The sequence below is a fragment of the Galeopterus variegatus genome, unplaced genomic scaffold (genome assembly GCF_000696425.1).
Source record: "Galeopterus variegatus unplaced genomic scaffold, G_variegatus-3.0.2 Scaffold3269, whole genome shotgun sequence".
NCBI classification, from domain to species: domain Eukaryota; kingdom Metazoa; phylum Chordata; class Mammalia; order Dermoptera; family Cynocephalidae; genus Galeopterus; species Galeopterus variegatus.
Genome location: NW_007729380.1, coordinates 86,824 through 110,004, shown reverse-complemented (window position 1 = coordinate 110,004; position 23,181 = coordinate 86,824). Strand labels below are relative to the sequence as shown.

General features: G+C 42.9%; 1 protein-coding gene across 2 annotated transcripts in view; it reads left to right on the top strand.

Moving 5' to 3' along the window:
* The first annotated feature begins 6 nt into the window (after positions 1–6).
* OTULIN (OTU deubiquitinase with linear linkage specificity) overlaps positions 7–23,181 on the top strand; it is a 30,864-nt gene continuing 7,689 nt past the window's right edge. Inside the window, exons 1-5 of one of the 2 annotated variants that reach the window (XM_008584463.1) lie at positions 7–14; positions 8,587–8,663; positions 12,807–12,901; positions 16,371–16,514; positions 21,884–22,009. In XM_008584463.1, coding sequence (XP_008582685.1) covers positions 8,597–8,663; positions 12,807–12,901; positions 16,371–16,514; positions 21,884–22,009 — 432 coding nt within the window. In that variant the 5' untranslated portion in view covers positions 7–14; positions 8,587–8,596. The remainder of the gene's footprint in view (positions 15–8,586; positions 8,664–12,806; positions 12,902–16,370; positions 16,515–21,883; positions 22,010–23,181) is intronic. The other variant, XM_008584464.1, reaches the window with a different exon arrangement.

The window sequence follows — 23,181 nt, the reverse complement described above, 5'->3', positions numbered from 1 at the left end:
TGCCCGGCCGAGCAGTGAGTGCGCGGGGCGCGGGCCGGGGCGGCGGCAGGGGTGGCTCGGGTCCCTTCCGCAGGGCTGGGCTGGGCTAGGGAGTCCTTCGGCGTCCTCAGTTCTAACGGAGGTCGGAATTTGAAGACGCTGCCCGGTGTCCAAGTTTTTCCCTAGGCCCCCGCTCACAGTTCTGGTCACCCAGTGTCTCCCGCCCCCCTTTGGACATCTGCATATCTCTAAAGTAAAGAAAGCTCCAGAAAGTTGGGAAACGGGCTCGAGAAGAGTCTTAGTTTATTGCTAGGTCCCGGTAGATCTTTCCTCCAGCCTGGCACGGGGAAGAAGGAAGGCTGCCCCTGTCACAGCCACGAGAAGACTGAGCCGCGCGACATGTGTGCTCTTGATGAGCGTCCCACCTGTTGGACAGACTTTGGACGGAACCCATTGTGTTTTACCTTTAACTGCCTGCCACATATCCCCTCCCCCTTTTGCTTTTACACACGAAAGTCCGTGCTGGTTTCATCAGTTCCACTCTGACTTGTGAAGCACAAATCGGAAGCGTTCGTAGGTGCTGCCAGGGCCTGGGAGTGCGGGTGGAAGCCAGATACTAACTTGGGTGAAACTTTTCTATACTTTCAAGTTCGAGGAACATAAGAATGCCTTTGGAATTGCAAAATTGACTTAAGCACTCCAATAACCAGTTTGACAGATATCTTGATTAGCCAGAAAGTTAATTTGCAAGGTGTGTTTAAATGTGCTTTTAGAGCTTTTTAAAAAACAAGTTTACTAAAAAAGGGTCCTCTGGAGGCCTGCTATGTAGATATTATAATAACTCATTTGCATAATATTTTACAGTGGGCTTTGGCATTCTGTTTATTGAGCACCCAACCTCCTTGGGATGGCATTATTCAGATTTAATAGGCTTATTGCCACTGGGAAATATTTAGAGTAGGAAATCTCAAACTCCTGCCCCCAGAGCTAGGCAGGTAACAAATTAGAGGAGTTGGCCAGGGGTAGGCCATGAAGACCTGGAAAGCTGGTGTGTCTCTCTGTTGGGTGCAGGGTTCCCTTAGCTCCAGCCTATTGTTGCTGGATCTTCCATACTTAAAGAATCCAGATATCCTAACTTTTGCATGAAATACTCTGATTTTTAAATAGTGGCACCTATGTTTTTTTAAAAAAATTGGAAACACTGTACAGGCTCATGTGTGAGCTGATGTGGCGTGTGTCTGCCAGTTTGCTTTCTCGGTTCAAGACCTATCTGAGATTCTGTAGAGGGTTATGTAGGGGATCTCTTGCCTCTGCCGCTCTGTGGGCTCATGCTGGTTCCTTTTCTGCCTTGCCCCTGCCCTGGTGGTGAGAACTGTTCCCCCACTTAGATGCTCTTCCTCTCACTTGCTGCACCTCAGTCTGAGCAGTTTCTGCCACCTGAGAGATGAAGAAACTTTGCTGCCAGAACCACGTTTCCAAATGTACACATAATTATTTGGCAAGTTTTCTGGTGGATGTAGTTCTCAAAGTCTCAGCACCTGGGGAAGTGGACCAAGGTGGGAAGGAATGATCTTTCTTGAGGAAAAGCTGTTGTGGCATAGGTGCCTCTTCTGTCTACTGTCAGTAGAATTAGAGACTTAGAGCTGTAAGGAATCTTAAAAGCCTAGCATAGGTTTGTCATTTTACAGGTTAGGAAACAGTTGCGGATTCCTTAGGTGCAGCTAGGCCAGGGAGACACATAGGGTTTCAGGTCCACCTTCCCTTATGCTTTGGTGGGAGCCTTCCCCCACCTCTTCCTGTTGTTCTCAGCAAAGGCAGAGGGACATGATTTATAATGACAGCCAAGCTTCAGGTTTTTTTTTTTTTTTTCTCCTGGAGTAGATGTTCCAGTTTGTGGTTTATTTAGCAGCTTAGTTTCTTTTTCTCCCTCCTTTTGTTGCCTTTGATTATCTGTTCCACTTTAAGTCTCATATGATGGGGAAAATAAAGGGAGGTGAGTATAACTTTCAGATGTCAACTTTTGAACATTGTATCTTAAGTTTTGTGCTTTCTAGTCTATTTCCATCTTTCTGAATCAGTATATGGGTAGTGGGGCGATTTCTCTTTGTGATGTTTTCTCATGGGCTGGAGAAACTACTGCAAGTATCAGAAAAATACATAATTTGCAATATAATGTATGCACTTCAATTCCTACCTGATATATGCAGCTTAACAGTTGAGAGTAAATTTAAATAGTGTGATGCCATTTTTCAATCTCTCTCTTTTTTTGTCATTGAGCCAAGGTCTTTCTTTCCATCCAGATAATTTGGGTTTGCTATGCACAGGAATCATTTAAAATATTTGCAACTGAGCCGACCCCGTGGCGCACTCGGGAGAGTGCGGCGCTGGGAGCGCAGTGACGCTCCCGCCGCGGGTTCGGATCCTATATAGGAATGGCCAGTGCGCTCACTGGCTGAGCGTGGTGCGGGCGACACCACACCAAGGGTTGTGATCCCCTTACCGGTCACGAAAAAGACAAAAAAAAAAAAAAATTTGCACCTGGAAATATGGAATGCCATGATTGCAAATGTTTTGAGATACCCCATGGAGTCATTTTTAATATATTTAGTGGGCAGTAGTTTTGAATACAAATCATAGCCCAGCTTCTGCAGCTGAATTATTGCATTTGGGATGTGACTCTTTGAAGGCTGTGGTGATGGGTAGAAGAAAGGATGGCCTGTTTCCGAGGCAGCACAGTAGATCACCATGATTCCTTTGTGCTAGGCACACCACATTTCACAAGGAGAGAAGTGGGAAGAGACATATAAACCACATGGATAAAGTACTTTCTAAAGTTCATTGCAATTTTTCTTTTTTTCTTTTTTTTTTTTTTTTGTAATCAGCTCATCTGAGAGCTGAGGTTGGCTAGCTTCTCCTGGACAAGCCCTAAAGATGGCTCCCAAGATAACTTAGGGTCCCATTTGAAGAAGTCTTATGTCACCAGATTAGTTGACTCTCTTGAAGCTCCCTTGCTGCTTCTGCCAGCAGGTCGGCTGTGCTCTATCCCCTGCTCACCCCACCCCACCCCCAACATGTGACTCCTGCTGTCTGCTTGTCCTTAGCTAAGTTAATCCATACTGTGTTCTTTGAGGACTGAGACAGCCCTGGGACATGGTTGGTGGTCAGGCTGGAAATGCTTAGGGAGTTGAGAAGAGAGACTACTCCATTGCCCTTCTCTGTCTATCTGAGGGAGGGACAGAATCTCAGGTCCATGGGCTGGCTGCATATGAGGGCACATCATTTGTGAACCCCATTGAAATTGAAGGCAAAATTTTTGTATGTTTAGAAGAAAGGCCGAAGCTCTGGTAAAAGCTGTGGATTCTCAAAAGGATTCTGAACAGAAAAAAAGTGTTAAACCATTGTTGTTGGGTTTTGCTAAGCATACTATTGTGTGATGTGTTTTCTGCCCTACCCTACCCCAGGAGCTGCTGGAGTGTGGGGTGGGGATAAGTTGTGTGGATGGAGTGAGAGTGGCTCCCTCCCACCACTTTCTCCAACCCATGAAAAGCCTGCTTCAGGGTCCAGAGCTAGGGTGTCTCTAAGAATCAAACCTCAGTATTGAGGGTTACTGCGTAGTCGCCCAGGTACCTCTGGAAGTCACATAGAGTAGCATGAGCCAGTCATGGAAAGTCCACTTGCAGAAGGGGGGTAGAATTTTGGCCTGGGTGCCGGTACTTTCCTGCTTTTGATGTGTTGTTCACCCATCTCTGCAACTGCCAAGCCGTGGAGAAAGGCTGGGTTGAGGGGTCTTTGCTTTTCCTGTGCCTGTGTGGGAAGGTGCGTTGGTGTCACACTGGTTGACACTGTCTTACCAACACTGCCTGAGCCATTAGTCTTATAGGACCGACCAAGTTAAGCATGCACTGCAGGACTCAAGTCCAGAGAGCTGAAGAAAGCCATACTTAGTTCTTTTAGACATCTAAGGGTAATTCGGTGCAAAGGTTCGTAATGGTGAGTGATTTTAATGCTGTCTTGTAAGCTTTGCATATAAATTAGAATTGATTTTTTTCATGTTACGTGTTTGCTTGAATCAGAGATTGAAAAAGTGACTTTACAGAAATGTCTTCTGCTTCACTGAGTTCTGCTTTTAACTTACAGCTTTTGTGGGGAATAGTGTAATTTTGTCTCTATATAGTGAGTATTTTTTAAATGTTTTTGAAAATTTGTTAGTATGCAGGTCTTGAACAGAGCAAGAGTTATCTTAGCATGCAGTGTCATGTGGCTTACTCAATTTGGTAGGTTACCTTAATATTAAGAATAAAATATTTCATCTCCAGCTTAAGAGAAAATGGGTAAGTACTCTTTAATGGGAACTCGAAAATACACACTTTAATGTCATGATGTTAAACTAAGAATTTTCTTTTCTTTTTTTTTTTATTATTTTTATTTTGTCAATATACAATGTAGTTGATTATTATGTCCCATCACCGAAACCTCCCTCCCTCCTCCCTCTCCCCCCAAACTAAGAATTTTCTATCTAGGAATTATTAGCATTCTGGTTTTAAAATTTAACTCAACGTAATTGAGTGTGACTTGCATGCTAGGAAATCAGGTCACTTAAGACTTTGTATTACCTTTCTTTTCCACTTTTCTAGCTATTTTTATGTTTTCTAAAAGAGAACTTTTTGCTCTGGTGATCATCTGAATCTGTGGGCTTCAGTGGCCTCTTTTGTGTGCAAGAGTGAACACCTCACCACCCTCACCCGAACTTGACACCCACAGAAAGGTTGCCAAATTTCTGGAACTGTTCAGCATTGATGATTTTATCTTGTAATAGCCCTTTTCCTTTCATTGTTTCTTTATCTTCCCTTCCCATAACAAAAATTCAAACCAAACCTTTACCGATTTCAGATTCCCAGCTTTAAATATCATTTCATCTTGTGATTATTTTAAACTTTTATATATGTATATTTATTCTTTGGGGGGCTGGCCGGTTATGGGGATCTGAACCCATGACCTTGGTGTTACCAGCACCACACTCTCCCAAGTAAGCCAACTGGTCGGCCCTCAGCTTTTTTTAATGGCCAGCTGGTGTGGGGATCCGAAGCCTTGACCTTGGTATTATCAACGCTGTGCTCCGACTAACTGAGCTAACCAGCCAAGCCCAGCTTTAATATTTTGATACTTTTAAAAATTAAAGCAAAAGTTCAAGTGAAGTATTTTTAAAATAAAATTGTTTTTATTTTTCTTGCCCATCCCTCCCTTTCTCCCTTCTTTCCTTCCTTCCTGCTTGATCATTCTTTTTTTTTTTGTCCTTTTTGAGACCGGCCGCACCGCGCTCAGCCAGTGAGTGCACAGTGCACGGCCATCCCTATATAGGATCTGAACCCGCGGCGGGAGCTCTGCTGTGCTCCCAAGCGCTGCACTCTCCCGAGTGCGCCACGGGCTGGGCCCTGATCATTCTTATATTAGATAGATGAATATTTCATTCTGGCTGTTAAAAGTCTTCCTTTCCGACTACACTGATTGAGCTTCATTATGTATATTTAAAACTTATCCTTTCTCCAAGGAAATACAGCTTTAGGATCATTTTTAAGGGTAGTCTTTAATAAGGGCCGTATTATGATTTTCGTGTGTCCTTTGGAGGTCATGGAAGTTAGCAAATATTTGTGTGCAGCATCCGAGTGAAATCTGGGGTGACCAAAGTAATCTGAATATGCTCTGGGTTTCTTATTCATCTGCTTCTGCTTTGCTTCTTCTGTGTATCCCGAGTCACTGCTGTTTTTTTCCAATCATCTCACTTTCTGTTTGTCTTCCCTTTGCATTGAGTTCTCCTGTTTGTTCTGCGGTTTGTTTCTTTTCATTCCCTTCCTGTTGGCCTTCGTAGGAATTTGTATTTGTGGCTGTACAGAGATGCTTATTTAGAGAACCTCCTCTGGGTAATAGTTTTGAGATTGCTTTTTGGTTATTTCATAGATTAGAAAGGAAGAGGACAAAAGTGGAGCCAAATGTGCATGCAGGATAGTCTCAGAATTCTCTTGAAGTGTAATTTTTAACAAATATATTTGTAGACTGTTAGAACTAAGAACTGGAAGAGGAACCATGTAGATCGTATAGATCTCATCCAGTCTTCTCATTTTGAAGTCAGAAAACAGATGCCAAGATTGGGGAAGTGGCTTGCCCAAAGGTATACGTCTGATAATGATGTTATGAAAGTGACTCACTCTGATTACTGTTTTAACGGATAAGAATTTCTCTCTTATTTGATAAAGCTAGGAAGGAGGCTGGAAGATGTCATTAACTTAGCGAGAGAATGGACATATTTGGTCACTTTTTATTTTAGGTCTTTGATGTATGGTTTCTGTGAATCAGGTTACTGTTTGCTTGCTTTTGACTGTGGCACGGACTCCCTGGGTGACATCACACCTTTCACTTGAAATCTCATGGAGTCGGAGCACATGAAAAGTACCTTTTCCTCAGGTTACTGTTTGCTTGCTTTTGACTGTGGCACGGACTCCCTGGGTGACATCACACCTTTTACTTGAAATCTCATGGAGTCGGAGCACATGAAAAGTACCTTTTCCCTAATATTTGTTCCCTCACCCCACAACATTAAACACACACATGCTTACACATTTATTTTAGAGAAGGGAAAAAAAAAGGAATAAGAAATGATCATTGGCAAATTGTTTACTAATACTCTGTCCTAATGGCTATAGAATGAGAATTAGTAAGAATAGCTAACTTTTTTTAGTGCTAATTATTTTACATGTGTTTATTTCTCACACTTGCCCTTTGAGGTGAATACTCTCTGTCCTTTTTACAGGTGTTTAACCTGAGATGCCAAGAGGTGTAGTTACTCTAGTCACGGTCATACACAGTGAATAAGGGCTGGAGCGAGGACTGGTTAAACCCTGACGGTCTAACTCCCAGGTCCCCACTCTAACCATCGCACTCTGCATAGGGCTGACCTGCACAGCAGGCATCAGGATGTGTTAGGCAGGAGGCAGGTCGGGAGTTATGAACCATTCAGGAAGCAGGAACCACTTGGACCGAATCCCAGGTGTGAAAGTTCAGGGTAGAGTTGGTCAAGTGTTTGGACCGAAGCATGAGTAGTGCGTGGGGAAATAATGGAGTACAGGCTAGAGTGGTGGGTGAGGTCCACATTTGTTCTGGGAGTGCTTGGGAAACATCAAAAGTTTTCAGTGGTGGGCATGTTAGACTCCCCACCTCAGTCTGCCTCTCCCAGCACCCCTTCTTCATCTAAGCCCTCTGACCCCTTCCTCTTTCCCCTGGCCATACTAGGCCATGTGCTAGGAACTGGGTGGTCAGGGGAGGTGGGGTATCTCAGTCATTCACTTAATTCTGTATTTTTTTTTAGCCTGGAACCTCCTCCTTCCTGTGTTCCACTGTGTCTGGAGCCTCCTGCCATGTGTGAGGATGGGGTGTGCTGTCAGGGGAGGGAGTATAGGGAATTGGGGGTCTGATGGCTCCTTATGTGAACGTCAACTGGCCTCCTTTGTCTTCAGCTCAGTGTGTTACCAGTACCCTCTGAAGGACTCGGTAACTCGTGTGCTGTCAGGGGAGGGAGTATAGGGAATTGGGGGTCTGATGGCTCCTTATGTGAACGTCAGCTGGCCTCCTTTGTCTTCAGCTCAGTGTGTTACCAGTACCCTCTGAAGGACTCGGTAACTCCAATTCCTGAGCCTTTCTGGGGTTCTGCCGGGTTTACTGGCTTGCCTTCTGCAGATGCCCGTCCACCAGCCTTGGGCTTCCCTGTCCTGCTCCATTTACCACTCCATCTGCTTTCTAACTGTTTAGGCTTTCATATCTTCTGGTATCAGAGATAGAGTTGGTGTTTCTGTTTCCCTTCATTGTCATTTTGGGGTGAATCTTGAGGGGAAAAAGGGGCATCTTCAGACCAGAAATTCTGTTCTTTATCTTTGTCTACTGCCTAGGTTCTTGTTAGTTCGCTAGAGGGTACATTTTCTTTAGGAAGCTGTTATATGAGTAAGAAGTCAGCAGTAGTGGTGGTAGCCATTGAGGTATGTGGGACAGTGGGGATATACTCAACAGAACCTGGGTGGCTGGTTGAATGTGGGAGTCAGGGAGCAGCAGGAGCCTTGGGGAGGAGTTTTAGCTTTGGGGACTTATAATTATTGCTCTCCTGTGCTTGTTTTTAGAGCAGCTATTGTTATATTTGCTTGTGACATGTTGTAAAGGTCAGCAATTGGCTTGCATTCCTATAGAAGGACTTTTATTAGCACTGTCTGTATTTGAGAATTGACAGAGTCATTTCAGGAGCTTTACTGATAAGACACATGCTAGGATGTCTAGGTATACAGTGGAGGCATTAATGGGTCTTACAATTAAAATGACCTCAAAGCATTATCAAATGCAGTGGTGTAAATTGTCTCATTTAAAGTAAGAAATTTTGAAGTGGAAGAAAGTGGTGAGATGGAAACATGAGCATCTAAAAGACCTGTATTTTATCAGATTGTCACCATGTAATGTGAAAAAAGTTAAACTTTTAGTGTCTTACACATTTTGTAAGCAGCTATGAATTGTGATATGACAGAAAATGTCAGTAACAAGTATTTGAAAATGTCTACTTTGGTGTGATTTCAGTGAGGAGGACATGTACCGTGCTGCAGATGAAATAGAAAAGGAGAAAGAATTGCTTATACATGAAAGAGTGGCATCAGGTATGTTTGGAATTGTCTTATTTATAGAGTTCTTTATTTACAATAGAAAATGCAGTTAAATTGGTATATCCATTTTCATAACATATCAACATGTACTTCCCAGGCAATATTCTTACACATATAGTCTTGTCTACATTGATTATTTGTTTTGCTGTAGTATGTTTAGAGAAGACTGTTTCCTGAGGCTTTAAAATGTTAATGCAAGTATTTTCTCTGCATTCTTTACATTCGTATAGTTTTTGCACCTATGATGATTGTTTTATTTAATCTCTTGACACTATCCTCTCTCGGTTCATGATTTCCTTATACTTTTAGAGAGAGAGTTCAGATTTGAAGTGAGTTTTTCATTTGAAATTGAAGCACTTATTGAGAAGCTGGCTGTACACATCTTTGCATGCAGATGCATGTGAATCTGATTGACTAATGAAAAAGAATGATCATGGAATCCATAGCTCTTATTGTCATCATTGTTTCATGATTTCATGTCCATGTTTCTCCTCTGTCATGCCTGCTCTTCTCACCCCCGCCAGGACCATCACTGCTGGGGCGAGGTGTTACTCATGGCCCCCTCACTGGTCTCTGGAGAAGTACATCCTTACTTCCTCTGCTGGCCTCAGGCAGGAGCGAGTGGGGAGACTCCAATTTGGGGACACACCATAGATAATATACAACTGGCCTTTTCTCTCTCATTATCTATGTAATGTGTGTAATCTACTAGTGTGTTTTGAGAACTGTCTTCTGTTTACTTTGTTATTAACGAAAGCATTTTCATAAGTGTAGTTAGGAACAAACAATACATAGTGGGGTTTTTGATGATAATTCCTGAGTCTTCCTTATAAGAGCTGGTGAGCTCTTTGAGATCCAGAGGAGAGATGGTCTCTGTCGTGGTCCTGGTGTGTTTCTGGGCCACATTGATCCTGTCCTCCATAAAGCTTTAGATGATGCTTGTTCTTTACCTCTGTGGTTGCTCAGAATTTGCTTAGGACGCAGAATCCTTATTAGTCATCTTCCTAAGAGGAGAGTGTGTATCCAGCATTGTTCCTGCTGAGGGACCTTGTTTTCTCTTTCCCTCTGCAGGCTGTCTGCTGTGTGGCTCTTCTGCCTGGCATTGCACTGCACATGGGTATTCTGGCTTTTCAGTGGGTCTTGTAACTTGCAGCTTTAGTATGAGAGTAAAATGGATCCCTCTGCACTGCTCCTTGCACCTCAGTCCCTTTGGGCTCATTGCCCTTCCTGAAATAACACCCTTTGGAAGTGCACCCTCCCCTGAAGCAGAGCCCAGACAGAGGCAGAAAGTTTTCTTATCCCCTCTCTTTGTTGGTAAAAAAATCTGGGGTCAGCAAACTATGGTTCCCAGGTCATACCTGACCAGCCACCAGGTTTTATAAATATGTTTTACTGGAACTTATTAGTTTACATACTGTCTGTGGTGGCTTTTATGCATGGTAAAGCTGAGTAGTTTTGACAGAAACCTTATGGCCCTAAAGCCTAAATTGTTTCCTATCTGGCCCATTACAAAAGAAGTTTGAGATTCCTGTCCCAGTCTACCCTGTTTGTTTGAGAGTCCCAGCTTTTTGGAAAAGCTTCAGTTATAACTTCCTACCTCCTTCTTTGTCTCCATGTGGTGGTTAAGGATCAGACCTGTGGATTATTTCAGCTCCTGCTTACCACTCTGGTTTTCAACCCCCTCCCCCACCTTTTTGGGGGACCATTAGAAATGTTCTTTCTTGAAAACAGCAATCAGAGTCTATTTAGTTTGCAATTAAAAAAGGAACTGTTGTGTTCCACAAGCCGCTTGAGGTCAGGCACTGTCTTGTCCTGTACCTCAGCTCCTAGCCTTGCGTGTGACATGTAGTAGCCATTGGAGTTCTTCTCCCAAAGAACCGTAGCACAGTGGGAGTTCAAGTATCATTTTGATGCTGCCAGCTGTGCCAGGTCCCCCATTTCCCTAACCCTCACTGTGCTTCGCAGGCCTCTGATTCAGCACAGGACTGTGGCCCATGGCTTGGCCTCTTGGCCTGTGTGAGGCCCTGTGCCTGCTCTCCTGAGTTCTAAGGTGGTGAGCCTGCCTTGTCCCCAGGGGGCCAGGTCATGTCTTGGTGTGTGCAGGACTGAGGACTGCAGCAACGAGAGCGGGAGGGTGGACTTTCTTCCAAGGAGCCCTTCCTGAGCTGGACGCATGCTTTGTGATCAGGCTCACAACCCTGCCTGGGGGAAGCATGGCCCAGCCAGTGTCCCAGCTGCACACATTAGCAGTTCTTTCTGCTGCGGGCGGGTGAGTGGAAAGGCAGATGCAGGGGACACTTCCCTCCGCTGAGTAGACACTCGGACATTTCCTGATCGTAAACGATGAAGGGTCTTTATTCAAGGATGGGCTGTGCAGCATTGGGATTTACGATCTCTGTATATTACACCTCAGAGGTCTGTTTCACTTTTAAGCTAATCGTGATGTGTACCACAGATAAATGTATCTATATTGTCTGTATATATATTATCTTCCTTTTTAGGCGGAAGGTTGTTTTTCTTTAAAAGGACACACAATGAGATTTTTTAAAATAGACAGTTCTTATAGTTTAGTTTAAAAAAAAAAAGAAAAAAGATTTGATTTGCCTAAACTGCCAGGAGAGTTTAGGGCCTCTTCCTTTGTGCTCCTGGAGCATCCTGGCACCTGCTGTCCTCCTCCTTCAGCAGTCTGTAAGCCCCTCCGGGCCAGCGTCTGGTCTTTATTGCCTGTGTACCCCAGGTCCTAGCTCAGCGCCTGCCACCTATGTATTAGACAATAAATATTTCTTGAATTGAGTTGAATAAAACATTTTTATTTTGTGTACAACTTCCTCAGGGGTAAAAATACGTTGTAAGGTACTTCTGTGTTTACATCCTAATATCATGGCTAACATCTGTCTTCAGTAATTTAAAAGGGAAGTCAAGACGTGCCTGAGAATTTACCTCATTTTCTTCCTAAAACACCCACACTGACATATGCATGTGCGTGCATATGTGTATACCACAAAATCAAACCACAAACCTCATATGTTAAACAGGGAAACTCTAAAGGCCATTTTTTAGTATACATTTGTCTGATCGTGAGTTGTATTTTTTAGTTTTTGGGGTTGTGTTATTAGAGTCAAATAAAGTCCGTTGATCAACTAACATTGAGAGCTCTGTTAGTTTCTAGTATAATATTGACAATAGCCTTTTGGGATCAGGGCAGAATATAAATAAAGACAATTAAATGTAATTTTTGTTATAGTTGGTGTTATCTCTTTGAATAATGGATGCAAGAACTTAATTACAAATCGTAAGAAGTATTTTCTCACAGTTCAGACCAGTATGTCTGTAATTTGATTAGAAAAGTATTCATGGACACCCATGTTTCAGTGCAGTTCCAGGTACTGAAGACATAGCTGAGAAACAGGATAAAGTCCCTGCCTTCAAGGAGCTCATATTTTACTATGTTTCTGTATGTAGGATACAGAAAAAGAAATATGGCAGGTGTTGATAAGCACTAAGAAGAGAAACAAAATAATATAAGAGGAATATAGAGAGCATAGATATATGTAAAATAATATGAAGTAGGGGCATCAGGTGGCATTGGAGCAGAGACGCCTGTGTGGAATGAGGGAGCAGCCCTCCAGGTATCTGAGAAGAGTGAGCCAGGTGTGTTGGAGAGTATCGCGAGAGGCTGCAGGTGGGGCTAGGGCAGATTCAGTGTGGAGAGTGTTGGGAGCTGAGGCCAGAGGGGCAGTGGGGGGCTAGTGAAGGAGACCTTGTGGGTAGTAAGGACATGGGTTTCACTGCAGGTGAGACGGGAAGGCCCTGGAGCTCTCTGAGCCTAGGAGTGATGGCTAGCATCTGACTCATGTTTTAGATGTATCACCCTGGCCAGCTACCGTGCTGAGAACAGCCTGAAGGGTATGGTGACAAGGGAGACCCTCTGGTGACCCCCATGGTTATCCAGGGGTAAGGTGATGGTGGATCAGTGGGGTAGGCAGTGGTGGAATTGTGAGGTTATTGAAATGGCGAGAGAAAGTAAGGAGTGAAGGATGACTCCCAAGTAACATATTGTAATTCTAATTATGCTTTGATTCACTATTTGCTTTTTAAATTAAATTAAAAAAATATTTTTAAAAAATTCTTTAACAGAACTCAGATTAAGTGTGGCTCCTGAAATGGATATCATGGACTACTGCAAAAAAGAATGGAGGGGAAATACGCAAAAAGCAACATGTATGAAAAAGGTATGACACAGAGGTGCACATATTTCAGGTCTTTCAAATAGTCTATTATTAGTTATTTAATATGTCATTTTATATTTTTAGACATTAGTTAAGACAACTGCTGTAGATTAGATGTTGTAAATATTGGTGTTCTAATTTTAGAGACGAAGAAAAGAGACTCCAAAGATAAGGGACTTGGCTAGAGTCACAGTATTAATATTGAATCAGCATTAGTTATTCAGTAACTTAGTTTCTTTGGAAAAACATGTAAGTGACTGCAGTGTTTAGAGTTGGGCCAGCCATTGGTTGTCCTCTTGGGGTCCTTTGGGAATGCCCTCCTTGGCCTGGTGTTATAAAAACATCAGGATATAGAAGGGCTGATTCCACACCCCTGCTCTCCATACCACCTGGGTTTGGATACATGCCCTCTAAGTCCCATGGGCCTAGAACCCTCCTGCATTCCCTAGAAGAGGAATCTGGAATTGCTCCTTTTAGGGCATCCCAGGAGCTGCCCCCTCCAAGTCCCATTGCATAGATTGGCAACCCTAAGGTTGTCTCCAAGGCTGTGGGATGATATTGGGGACTCTCATGATGTGGTTCTGCTGTGGCTGTTTGGGCTGATTACTTGCTCAGCGTCGACACCTTGGCAACTTATACTACACAGCTGAATAGAGCAGCAGACTGTGGCTCTACCCACAGAATGTATCCCAAATCCAGTATTCCTTATCAGTGGGTTCAATCATGTGAAATTGCTACTACTTAACCATTTTTGATCTACAAAAATGGCGATTTCAACCTAAGACTTCCACCACATCTTGTAAACTGTGTTATATCTTTTGCTCATTTTTCTCTTGGGATTATTTACATTATGAGTTTGAATGCACTTCTTATGTATTAGAGATATTTGAAGACATGTATTGTCCTCGGAGCTTGCTTTTGTAGAAAATATTGCTCATCTTTCAGCATGCACTTCAACTGCCCAGAGCTGACCTTAGTAAAAATGTAAGCTGCCATTAACAGAGCTCTGAGAGCAGATGTCAGCTCTGGTATGTAAACTCTTTGTGTTTTAGGCACTTGCTGGAGAACTCAATCATGAAATACCTGGGACTCTCAGTTCCAGCCAGAGGTTAAGAACATTTGTATTTGTGAGGCCATCTGCTGAATATGCCATTGGCCACTTGTAGATTTTCCGACCTCCAGCCTTGTATCAAAATAGATAACCAGAGAGCCAGGTATCTAAACTATGTTTTCGTATCTTCCTCAGAAATGCTTTCACTGACTTGTAATTTTATTTTATGACTTCGGTCTCTTCAAAGGACCTGTTCTAGTAGTTGGCATCTTAAATTAGTCCACCATTGAAGATGTCTGAGTTATTTAAATATTCCATACTTCGGAAATCTAGCTAAAATCAATTTTGTATCGGTTTTGTTCCAGGGAAAGGAAGATTTGATGCTGCAGTTGGACTCTTTCAGTGATCACATAGTGAAAGGCACACCAGTTAGAAAAGGGTCTCATCAGGACCCATGGCAGTAATCAGAGCATCTGAGGTGCCTGATAACAGCTTTGATCTCAGTTCTATTTTAGTCCTTATTTGCCCAATTGTCTATTTTTATTTTAGATATTCTTTTGGGAGTAAGTGTGTATAAATTGAAATTTAATTTTAAAAGTTTGATTCATCTCTAAAATGGCATGAGTGATTTATGGATTAGGAAAGGTGCAGTTGAATTCACCATTGTGAGTATTCCTGGGGTAATTAGAAGTCTACCATGAGGAAGAGGTGCATGTTAGCAGGTGTGATTCTGCCTGTTGGGCCCTTAGATGTTGCAGTGATGGGACCTCTAACTACAAATTTGACTCTTAAAATTTTAAGTACTTTCATACTCACTTAGAACATTGTCTTATGATGATTTGGGGCTTAAAAACAACTAGTAATGATGTGCCAGTACTGGGACACACAGGATGCATTGTGCCCACTCCCTGAGGAGGGTGATACTCCTTTCTTTGTGTAAATGCAGGGTAGGAAGTAGGGTTTTGAGCAATAGTCAAGGAAGAGTGGGACGAGTGAAAGGGGTGACTGGATCGGGGACCAGTGAGATTGGTGGCAGTGATGTCAGTCCCAATGACTGAGCAGTGTCCAGCTGGAGAAGTCAGAGCATCACGCATGCCTGTGGGCTGGAGTCACTAGGATTTTATGGTGTCCTTTTTTGGGGTATGTTCAAAATGGTACATTTGGATGGCTGTTTTTGAGTGACCAAGCATGTCACTGAACATTTTCATTTCCTCTTTTTACTTCCAGACTGAGCAAAAGTGACACTTCAATCTACTTTTTAAAAAAAAGTCTAACAGAATTATCCAGACGTATCCTAGCATGTAGACTTTTTTTTTTTTTTTCCTTTTTGTCTTTTTTTTTCGTGACCGGCAACGGATCGCAACCCTCAGTGTCGCGCCCGTACCGGACCGGGACCGGCTACGGATCGCAACCCTCAGTGTCGCGCCCGTACCAGACCGGGACCAGCAACAGGATCACAACCCTCGGTGTTGTGCCCGCACCTCGCTCAGCCAGTGAGCGGCCGGTCTGTATGTGGGATCCGAACCCTCGGCGGGAGCGCCACCGCGCTCCCAAGCAGCGCACTGTAGCAGTGCGCCACCGGGCCGGCCCCTAGCATGTAGACTTTTACATACACCACACATACCCCTTGGGAACTTGGGATTTTTTAGTATTTTTTTAATATGGACTTAAAAACTTAGCATATACCTCTTTTTTCCTGTTTCTCCATTAAAGAGTTGATGCTCAATTTTAACTAGATTAAACCTTTCAAAATGTTGGTTATCAGTGAGTAGTGAGTGTTACAGCAGTTGCTTAGAAAGGGACATGTAACTCCAACTGAGGGGGTGGCAAGTGCTTTAACACTTGGTTATCATTTTTTATGTCCAGCCTGTTGCATCTGTTACATATGCTGATATTTTGTGCTAACATATATACTCACATTTATTAATCCATACTAATATTTGTTTTAACTTCTTTTTTTTTTTTTGTCTTTTTCGTGACTGGCACTCAGCCAGTGAGCGCACCGGCCATCCCTATATAGGATCCGAACCCGTGGCGGGAGCGGCGCTGCGCTCCCAGCGCTGCACTCTCCCGAGTGCACCATGGGGCCGGCCCTGTTTTAACTTCTTTTTTTTTTTTTGTCTTTTTCATGACTGGCACTCAACCAGGGAGCGCACCGGCCATCCCTATATAGGATCCGAACCCGTGGCGGGAGCGGCGCTGCGCTCCCAGCGCTGCACTCTCCCGAGTGCACCATGGGGCCGGCCCTGTTTTAACTTCTTTTGATTAATAAAAAGGAATTTGAATGTCTTACAGGAGGGACTCAGCCAGTCTTTTTATTTTTCCAGCCACCTGAGGTGAATTTTTTCCACAGGTATGATATTCTCCCTGCTGTCTGAAGTCAGAAGTGACCATTTTGAATTCTTTGATACTTTCTTTCAGGGCTACGAGGAGGTTTCTCAGAAGTTCACCTCTATAAGGCGAGTCCGCGGTGACAATTACTGTGCACTGAGGGCTACGCTGTTCCAGGCAATGAGCCAGCCTGCAGAGCTGCCTGCCTGGCTGCAGGACCCAGAGCTCACGCTGGTACGCTGCTGCTGCAGGTTTGATTTCGCAATGTTTCAAATCATTTTTGTGAGAAGACTTCCCTTTTCTGCCCATGCTACCTGCTGGTGTGTCTTCAGTCTGATGTCAGCTTATGGGTTTATTCAGTGTTGTGTGGTTGGGATGATGTCACATAGTAAAGTGACCAAAAGTAATTGGTATTTCCCAGAAGAGAAAAAATAAAACTTATTCAAACAGTGTAGTTGAATTAGAGAGCAGATGTTTAGAGTTTATAAAAAACACTCAGGAACAGTTTGATTTCAGTTGTGGTGTTTATATTAAGTGGGCTTGTATTTTACTATTTGAGAGCCTGCTGGGGTTTAATAATACACATTTCTTTAGTTCTAGCTGCAATTCAAGAAATTAGTATGCTCCACATAATGGTGAGGGTTGGTCTAGTAGGAGGCTGGGTAGCTGGATTACTGGAAGAGAGATGATTAATGTCACGTGGAGAGAGGCTTGCTGGAAAGGTGAGGGTAAGGCCTGGTCCTCTATATTGTTTTAAATCTACCACATGGTAGAGATACCCTGGTAATCTTGTGTGCATGTGTCCTGACACAGTTAAGTTTATGTAATTCATTGGATGATAAAATAGTGAATATCCCAGAAGATTTTGGTAGGCAGGAATGATTGGTCAGAACTTACCATGTGACATTAATTGGAAGAAAATTGAAAATCCCATACTTAAATAAAAAACCAAAACAAAACCCAGAAGTGCTACCAGTGGGAGAGCTGCCTAATAGTAATTTTTGAAAGGATTTCAATCGACTGCAGGCCCACTATGACCCCGCATGAAAAGTGATGACAGCAATGAGTAGAAGCTCTGGCTTTTCTGTAAAAGGAATGCTTCTAAGAATCAGGCAGCGAAGCTCCACCTTGAACTGGGGTGGTCAGAGCCCATCTTGAGGGCTGAATTGAGCTCCGGGCTGTGTCCTCAGTGGCATATGGGGTGTGACCAAGGTGATTGATCTCATTTTGGGAGCAGTTGAAGGAGCTGGGGAGTTTGTCTAGAGTGAAGAAGACTTTTAGAGGAAACTTGTTTCTGGCTAAGCTAGTTTAGAAGTCTTTCAGGTGGATGAAGGGTCACATGGCTCCAAAGGGAAAAACCAGGCCAGGTGAGTGGATGATATCACCTGTCTGTTCCACCATTATTTATTTTATAAACCATTGTAAAATCAGTGTAGCTTTATAAACTGACAAAATGACATCTGGGAAAGATATTTGCTTCTAAGTAAAGATGTATGTCATCTTAAGCAGATTTTTTTGTATTAGCTTATTCTTTGACATAGAAGCAAAAGAAATTGATACACTAGGCTGTTTTTTCCTTTGCAAGTAATGACATTTATTAGTAGTACAGTATTTCAGAATTGTTGGTCAGTTGGCAAAAGCTTGCCTGTGGATGGATGTAAGACTACTAGAGAAACAAACAGTCATTTCTCTGTTTTTATTTTGTTCTGTTTTAACTTCTGTGCTTGACAACCGTAGCTAATTTATCGATTGTGACATAAAGTCCTCCTAACTTAGCCTAATTTTGGCTCAGTTTTCCTTTTGAGCCTTTAACTTTAAGGGACTATTTAGATTATGGACTTTATTGACATTGAATTTGAATTTTTATACTTTCTGAGAAACTCTGGTGCTCATAGCATCCTAAGTAATTAAATATATAAAATATGCCTTAAAAAAAGTACAGCACAATGTCCCTTTTCTCTTACTAATAGGATACATTTAGATAACATCATCTGCTACATTAAACATGTCCAAGTAGATTGCATTTGGTCTCTGATCAGTATTAGAACATGTTGCATGTGTGAGTGATGGGGTTTTAAGGTGGTTTTCATGACTTAATTTGAGTAATGTGAAAATAGTTTTTAAATTTTCATTTGCTCTTTCCGATCTCTTCCCTTTTCTATGTGTATCAGCCAGTATATTTTTCTCTTGGGAGCACAGTCTAATTAATTGGACATAACGGTATTTTTATCATCCAACCTTTATTGAATGTTAAGAGGCTTGTATCAAAAGCACATTGTACCTGCCTGTGAGTTTAAAATTTACATTGATAAACTTTGATTCTGCTGTCAGCTGAAGTAATGACTTTCTTTCCTTGCTCTTACCCCACCAGAGGACTTTTCTTCATGTTGCTGTCCCAGCCCCCAGCAATTTGACACGGTTTGAACACTTTATTTACACAGTCTGTTTTGTCGTGGCCCCTCTGAGGCTTGATTGGGTCACAGATGCAGCACGTGCGTGGAATTTCAGGTGCCAGTGGAGGAGGAAAGGGTATGCACACGTCTCTGGTTGTGCTTGACCAGACTGCTTTTTAATCTCCTCCCCATCATCTCTTGGACCTTCCTATGGGTGCCTTTCCATCCTTGTTCTCATTCTGGCCCCTCTGCCCAGTCTTCCCTTGGAAGGTCCACTGTGACAAGGGCCTCATTGACCAAGGAAGTAAGTGTGTGTCACAGTGTGACTGCAAGAAGTCAGGGGTGGGACTTCTAGCCAGCTGTGTCTGCTTCCATTTGCAGATTGAGAGATGTTCTCCATAGCATTTTGCATCTTCCCTCTCCTAGAACATCATTTGGTTTCAGGACATTAAAGGGAAACAGGAGAGCTAGACTGGGCGACCCTCCCTTAATCTGGGCTCAGTGGAAGAGACCCCACACTTCCTTTCTGTGGGTGCCCACTTTCTCTGGCTTTGCTCTGTTCCCTGCCTGTGAGGGTGAGCTTTGTCCTTGCTACCCCTCCGGACGCTTTGGCCACCCCCCTCATCTCCTGTCATTCTGCGTGGGCTTCCTGTTGGTCATTCCTGTTTCTGTTCAGATCCCAGTCTCTGTGTTTGACAGCAGTTGGAGTATCTGAGCCTTATCCCAGCCTTGGAGATGGCTTGGTCTGGCTATTCTTAAACTTGGGACAGCACCTTGGTCTCTGAGAGGGGTACCCTTTAGAGTGTAGGGGTCCTTTGGTTTATAAGTTCACTAAATTATAGAATGTCTGAACAGGTGGTACCTGTGACATTGTTTGCTTAGAGTGAGATAGACTGGTATATGGAAGCTGTTTTTGTGAGTTAGTTTGGGGGATGACACGTTTGTTATTTGCTATCTCTGTCATGATTTAAGAATTACAGGCATGTGGTAGAGAAAACGGGCTGTTTTATAGTTCAGTCATCAATGAAATAGCACCTAAGCTAATTACCTACTGTATTCTTAAATATTTCCAGTCATTGTTTCTTGTTTAAATCTTGTTTCATGCTTGAATCTCCCTTATTCTAATGTAAGTCCAGTCCCTGGGCTTAGTAGAAAAGAGTGGCTATTTACATGTGTTCCATGAGTTAGGACCCCTGAAAGCATTTAAACTTACATTAAATTTTTTCCTTCTGAGTAAGTAATTCCAACTCTGTTGTTCTTTCCTAATAGTTTCTTTTTCATGCTTCATTTTTTGGATTTTTTCTAGGGTTCCTCTCTTGGAGGTATTCAACCTTGAACTGGACAATTACTTTAGCAACGGTTTGATCGATGTGCAGGAGGAATGGGGGAACACTAACTATTGTGTTTCCCTCTGTGTAGTCAGATCTTTGACGTCTCAAGAGTGATTCATTTAGGGGCCGGCCCGGTGGCGCACTGCTACAGTGCGCCACTTGGGAGCGTGGCGGCGCTCCCGCCGAGGGTTCGGATCCCACATACAGACTGGTTCCCGCTCACTGGCTGAGCAAGGTGCGGGCGCAGCACCGAGGGTTGCGATCCCGTTGCTCGTCCCGATCCGGTACGGGCGTGACACTGAGGGTTGCAATCCGTTGCCGGACACGAAAAAAGACAAAAAGGGAAAAAAAAAAAAGAGTGATTCATTTGAGTATTATGCTCACTTTTTAGATCATGGTACAATGTCACGTGATGCTCAGATGTCTTCTGGGTTTCGCTTTACTTCGAATCCCAGCTCACATCTCTAGCTATTATTTTCTCCATTGTAGTTCTTTGTGCTTGGTTGTAATTTCTGCTTGTTGCCACCTGAGGGCGTGTTTGCTTCTGGTGATAAATCTGAGAGGTCAACTGGAGTGTCTTGTGGCAGATCTGCCCAGTGTTGCTGAAATGCAGGACAGTGTGGGCACGGAGCTGGGCTGGTGTGGCTCTTAGGTAGGTGGTCATTTGTCATCATCATAAAATGAGGAGGACATAACCCCTCCTCCCCTTAGTGAGTGATATAGATCACCATCACTGTGGTAACAGTGAAGAGTGATTTACATTCCTCTTGTGGTTCTGTTTTTTTGTAGAGAGCAAACCACCTTAGTTTCACTTGATTGCTATATATCGAGCAGGTACACCTGGGATTACCATTCATGAAAGGGTCTTTTGAGTCTTAGATCCTAGAAGAACTGAACATATGGCCTCATTTAAAACTGTATTTCTAACTGTTAAACAGGTTCAGGTTCCTCATAGGATGTTGTAGGATTTAATTATTGGACAATCTTTTGACTTGGAGATGGGCTGTTTTTCTTTTCTAAATTTGGTGGCAGTGAAGTGATATGCCTATGCCCAACTTTTTCTCCTGATACACCCAGGACTGTTGGGAGGGTTCCCATGGTATCATTGATCAAGCTGTGTCTCAGCTTGTGTTTCAAACTCCAGATTCCATTGATAATTAGAGGGAAACAAAATAATAATTACTCAAGGGGAAGAAAAAGGAAACAAGCAATGTGGTTCAGGCTGTCACTTTCATAGCTTAACCCCTGCCTCTTGTTCTCAGTTGTATCTTTCTTTAATCTTACTATATTGATTTGGCAGTTAAACTGAATACAATGTTTCTCTTTGAATATTAAAACTTTGAGTGTGTTGATATTATTTAACAAAAAATCAGAAATTGGATTATTAGATTACTTAACAAAAAATTAGAAATTATTTTCCTAATCAGGAAAGGAGCAGGGTTTGACTTGGCCCTGAGCCTTCTCACATGCCTTCCTGAATCAATCTCATGCATTAGGTAGTGCCAGGGAGGCTGCCAGGGAGCCCAGCAGGCTGAAGGTGGCTTGTGTGAAGCCGCGGTGTGGACACTGCCTGAGCTTATCTTCACAATTGCTGTGGAATGTCCCTGGTGTGGTTAGAGTCCTGCAGGGTAGATTGTACCTTTGTATCTCAACCAAAAAATACCATTTCACTCTAGCAACCCTCTGTAGGGTAATACTTCCTAAGTCCCTGACTGCCAGATTTAGGTCCTCCACACTAAACCCACATGACAGATTCGTAGGAATTAATTCTGGAAATAAAGGTAGGTTTTATAGGCTTCGTAGTTTCTTACAGCTTGGATTGTGTAATGGATTTCTTGGAATGTTAATACCTATTTATCTCTGTTTCTTGATATTCCAGTTACCAGAAAAACTCATAAGCAAATACAACTGGATCAAGCAGTGGAAACTTGGACTGAAATTTGATGGGAAGAGTGAGGACCTGGTTGATAAAATTAAGGAGTCCCTCACTCTGCTGAGGAAGAAGGTTTGGAACATGTAGTTTCCTGTCTCTGATAAGTGCGAAGTCCCCGCTCCTGATTGCCCCAGCAGACCAGTTCTTAGTTCTCATTCAGTGGATTATTAAATGCTCTTAGCTGATTTTTAGGCAAAATAATTTTTTTTTTTTTTTTAAAGATGACCAGTAAGGAGATCTTAACCCTTGACTTGGTGTTGTCAGCACCATGCTCTCCCAAGTGAGCAACCGGCCATCTCTATACAGGGATCCGAACCCGTGGCTTTGGTGTTATTAGCACCACACTCTCCCAAGTGAGCCACGGGCCGGCCCCGTAGGCAAAATAATTTTAAATGAACACAAACTCTTCCCATGAGGTCTTTGGTAAAATGAGAAATATCAATGTTACATATTCTTGGAGGAGATGCTGTATCGTAGTGTGTCAGCTAATGAAATGTTTAGCTTTCTTAAAAGGAAACCTTAACAAGTATAGTCTTTGTTCTAAGTCATAGTTATAAGTTTTAGAGATATCAGTTTATATTTTATAGTATTATCATGATACTAATTCATGTTTATTAAATTCTTCCCAATTACGCTCAGTTTTAAGATTCTGTCCTTATTTATTAAAGACTTTTTTTCCCCCAGTGATTTTCCAGTGATTAGATTTAGTAACTTGTCTTTTGAAAACTTTCCTGAGTTGTAGAGAGAAGCTTGGTCCAGTTTCACTGATTTGGTGTTTAAAATTCTACCTTTTTGGGGCTTTCTACTGTGTCCTCTGGGCTGGCTATCCTGCCTGCACACTGGCCTACACTGATTTCTAGGTTGCTTGCTTTGAGCAGCTCAGGGCTCTCCTTACCAGGAACCCCCAGTTGAGGGCCTGGTGATTGCTCCAGGCTTTGTCAGGAGGAAGGGGGGCAGGTAAGGAAGGGTCAGACATGGACTTTCAAGGTCCTTCATAGCATGTAGCCCAGGTGGTGGTCTGCTAACTTAAATGTGGTCTGCTGCCCCTGTTAGACTTTCAGCTCCATGAGAGACTATCCTATTCATTCTTTGATATGCAGTGCCTAGCACCAATCCTGGCACATGGTAAGCATTGGTAAATGTTTTGTTGAGTGAATGAACTGAGGGCCCTGACTTCCTGGAAACTAGTTTTTGCTTACGGGGATAAGAAATGTTTACTGGAAAATATGCTGTGAAAGGAAATC